The 4,127-nt window shown below is 38.1% G+C and overlaps 1 protein-coding gene across 1 annotated transcript in view; it reads right to left on the minus strand.

Moving 5' to 3' along the window:
- LOC107570649 (putative ATP-dependent RNA helicase TDRD12) overlaps positions 1-1,730 on the minus strand; it is a 24,377-nt gene extending 22,647 nt beyond the window's left edge. The window contains exons 1-2 of the mRNA XM_016256901.1: positions 1,708-1,730; positions 290-336 (exon numbers count right to left, since the gene is read on the minus strand). Coding sequence (XP_016112387.1) covers positions 290-313 — 24 coding nt within the window. The 5' untranslated portion in view covers positions 314-336; positions 1,708-1,730. The remainder of the gene's footprint in view (positions 1-289; positions 337-1,707) is intronic.
- Positions 1,731-4,127: the final 2,397 nt, after the last annotated feature.

Raw genomic sequence — 4,127 nt, forward strand, 5'->3', positions numbered from 1 at the left:
GGACTTTAACGGTTAGTTGCCCAAGGCAGCATTTCTTATTTTAATCTACTTTAACTTGATGTACTACAATACATAAAACTCAAATAAAAATGAATAAAAACCATATAGACATTAAATAATAATAATAATAATAAAAATGACAAACACCAAAACATTTGAAAAACTTTAAAACTAATTACAAATTCAAACTAAAATATTTTAAAAACTAATTCAAAATAATGAATAATAGTATCTTAACAATACTGGTTGCTTCATAAATGACAGAAACAGCCGTCATGTAGTGCTCTACCTTGATTATTTGTATTTCTAACATCTCTCCAATTTCCACGGCAAAGCCTGCAAAAGAGTGAATAAAATTAAGATAAAATGCATAATAAAGCTCATACTTCATAAGACATCAACATGACGGCAAATGTGTAGCTGGTGTACAGTGGTGTGAAGTAGTATATGTACATCTCATGAAAAGTTTTATTGGGATGCTCTGAGCGACAGAAGAAAAAAAATCACATCACAGAGAGCAATTTCTCCTGGTTGATGTAAAGAGACTGATGGACAAACTATTAGACAACCCTACAAGAGATTCCTCCTGCAAAAGAGAGCAATATAGCTAGATGCACTTATGTTTTTACAAAGAAGACAATTAAAGGGGTCATATGATGCGATTTCAAGTTTTCTTTTCTCTTTGGAGTGTTACAAGCTGATTGTGCATAGATAAGATCCCTGAAGTTGCAAAGACTAAAGTCTCAAAACCAAAGAGATATTCTTTATCAAAGTTAAGACTCTGCCACGCCCCCCTAAAATGGCTCGTTCTAACACGCCCCCACATATCTACCTCACTATGTGGAAATATTTGCATAATGCCGCCCAAATGTTCACGCAAAGAAAGAAGGCGTGGTTTCAGTAACCGCAGTTAGTGTTGAAGCAGCATGTCAGGGAGACGCTGTGTGTTTCTAGGCGAACGCAAAAGCACTTTATTTGGCCTTCCGAAAGTATTTAGGAATCTTTAAGATCACTTACAACAGAACAGCGATGTATTTTATGGACAAACGTTTCGTGAACCTAGGAGAGGAGGTAATTCTGACTTTGCTATGACAATCTGGCACTTCTGAATCAGCTACTGTTTTGTTATTAGTTTAAGTATTTGCTATTGACTGTTCAAATGCGGAGTTTTGCGCATTGTGTGTGTGCGCGAGCGTGCGAGAGAGAGAGAGAGAGCGCAAGAGAGAGAGAGAGAGAGAGAGAGAGAGAGAGAGAGAGAGAGAGAGAGAGAGAGCGCGCACACATAGTGGAGAGAGAGAGAGAGTTTCAGGCTCTGTCTTTACATTTATTTTGAAAGCTGAAGCTGGCGATTATGGTAAGGGGAGTTACATTTCCGACAAGTGCTTGTGGTGTTCGGCCAATCACAATGCACTGGGTCAGCTGGCCAATCAGAGCAGACTGCGCTTGTCGGGAGGAGGGACTTTGTAGAAAACCAAGTGTTTGAGAGAGGCGGGGCATAGATGACTTAAAATAATGTACAGTATTTTAAAAATAATGTGTTTTTTGAATATTAAAGCATGTCAACATATTCTGTTACACCAAATACACAAAATAATGATCTTTAAAAAAGCATCATATGACCCCTTAAATAAACTTTTTTGTTGTTGTTGTTGTTGTTTTAAATGCCAGTCAAATTTGTATTATTTGTAGAAATATATGGCATCACACCTATCAAAATGGTCCAAATGAAGTTCTGAAGGATTGTTTCCGAGGACAACACTCTTCCAGGCAGCAGTGACTCCTCCACAGCACTTCTTCAGGCGCTCAGTGTGTTTGCTGTCAGAGTCCGGCTCAACCAGTGGCGTGACTTCAGGACAGGACAAGCTGCTGAACGAGGAAAATTAGGAGCAACGTTCCCCGTTGGAAAAATAGTCGATAGTTAAAGGAAATCCGCACTAACACACGGTTTGCCGTTGCGATTTAAAAATGTCCAGAGCCTCTGTTTATTACTAATAACATAATGAACTAGCAAGAACTAGCAACAATGACAATTTGTGTCGCTCCTGAGAAAATAACTGATGGAGCAAGCAGGAGGCAGCACGATCGTTTTTATACAACAGTTAATAGCAAATAAACAACGAGTAACTTACATTTTAGACACAATATTGCCAGTTACTTTGTCTGCTTTCCAAACAAATACACAGCAGAACCGCCGCGACTCCGAGCAGCACCCGAATTCGTTCCTGATTTCTTCAAATGATTCTTGGTTTTTGAACAAAACGGTTCAACGAGTGATTCAATGACTCGTTCGGCGGTTTGAACGAATCGGTTGAATTGACTGCCATAAAGACGGTCATCTGTTGCCTACCGGTGTAACCAGCAGAAAGAGTCACCGACCGGCGAAACGTCCAAGTGCTGTTCGACCAATCAGATGACTGTTCTTAATAATTAATAAAGTTTTTTTTTTAAACATATATAACTGCAGGAGGACCACGCTGACCAAATCAACAGCACATTCGCAATAGTTAACGGAAGATACTACAGGACAGGTGAGACTTTTAAAGTTATAAAAAAAATCGTTTATACATTTATATTGGATGTATTGTGGAAGTTTGTGAGTTTAAGCAAACGTTTTTGCACAAAGTTAGTGTTGCAGGCAACTAGAAACCTTATTTTTGTCTGTCGAGTGGCTCTTCTTAACGACATGAAAGTTCATTACGTTAATAGCGTTAGTGTGGTGTGAAATACATGATCATTTAGGCATAAAAAACGAAAAAAAGATTCTTCCCTCTCATCTGGTTGTCAAGACGTGCTATAGCGACGTGCACGTGAAAATCAATCAGTCCAACGGAGATTCCTGTGCCGCAAAGAACGTGTACCGACCAGACGAGGAAGCAGCCCTACGCGTCCGCCATTTTGGGGTGAAAGCGACTCTGCACTCCACTAGATTCTAGCTGTGGCTATGGAAAATAGCAGCTGCTTTGTTTAAAAAAAAAAAAACCTACATTAAAGCTGAAATACAACCTCAATGATGACAACAATAACATACAATAACTAGACTAGTGATCATTAAATCATTTTAAAGGTTTATTTGACAGACTTTGGGCTTTATCATATAACTTACCCGCCGGCCAGGAGCCATGCAAGTGTTTTTTGTTGCTAGTTTCAGCCTGACTCAGTAATCATTTTCACGTCCTGCACCACGCTGTTTAAAGGGATAGTTCACCCAAAAATGAAAATTCTGTCATTAATTACTCGCCCTCATGTCGTTTTTCAAACCCGTAAGACCTCCGTTCCTCTTCGGAATATTGTTGATGGAATCCGAGAGCTGTCTGACCCTGCATACAACTGAAAAGTTCCCAAGTCCAGAAACATAGCAAGGAGATCGGTAAAAGAATCCATGGGACATCAGGGGTTCAACCGTAATTTTACGAAGCTACGAGAATAATTTTTGTGCGCAAAAGAAAAAAAATAACGACTTTATTCAACAATTCGTCTGCTCCACTTCACCCTGTAGCCCCATTTTTGGAGAGTATCAGCTGGAAGCAAACAGCGTATGATATAATTCTTCTTTTCTTTTTAATGGCGGTTGGCAAACCCACTTAAAAGGTGCATTTCCGCCACCTTCTGGACTGGAGTGTGGAGCATGACAACATATTAATTTTTTTTAAATAAAATAAAAATAAACTCTTTAGGAAACCTTTTGACCAAAAAAGTATTACACAAGGATACAATTATTTTATATACTTCATTGTGTGATCTTCAAATTCTGTTTATTAAACCTATTGCTTTCAAATAATTAATAATTGCATTATAGACTTTATACTGTGCTGGAGCATACTCTAGTATTGTCTTAATTGTTATACTTTCAATATTCAACAAACTTAATTCTTCTATTAATCGCATTCTTTCTCTTTCATATGCTTCACAATGTAATAAGATATGTTCCACAGTCTCTGGTATACCACATTTATTGCAATTACCTGATTCATGTTTACCAATAATAAATAATGATTGATTAAGAGCTGTGTGTGACCAATACAGAGTCTAGATATTATTGTGTCCTCCTTCCTACTTCCAAAGTTTTTCCTTCCATTTCCAACTTGTTTTTGAATGTTGTATAGATGCCGACCCTTTACCTCCCTATC

The sequence above is a fragment of the Sinocyclocheilus grahami genome, unplaced genomic scaffold (genome assembly GCF_001515645.1).
Source record: "Sinocyclocheilus grahami isolate Dianchi unplaced genomic scaffold, SAMN03320097.WGS_v1.1 scaffold1487.1, whole genome shotgun sequence".
NCBI lineage: Eukaryota > Metazoa > Chordata > Actinopteri > Cypriniformes > Cyprinidae > Sinocyclocheilus > Sinocyclocheilus grahami.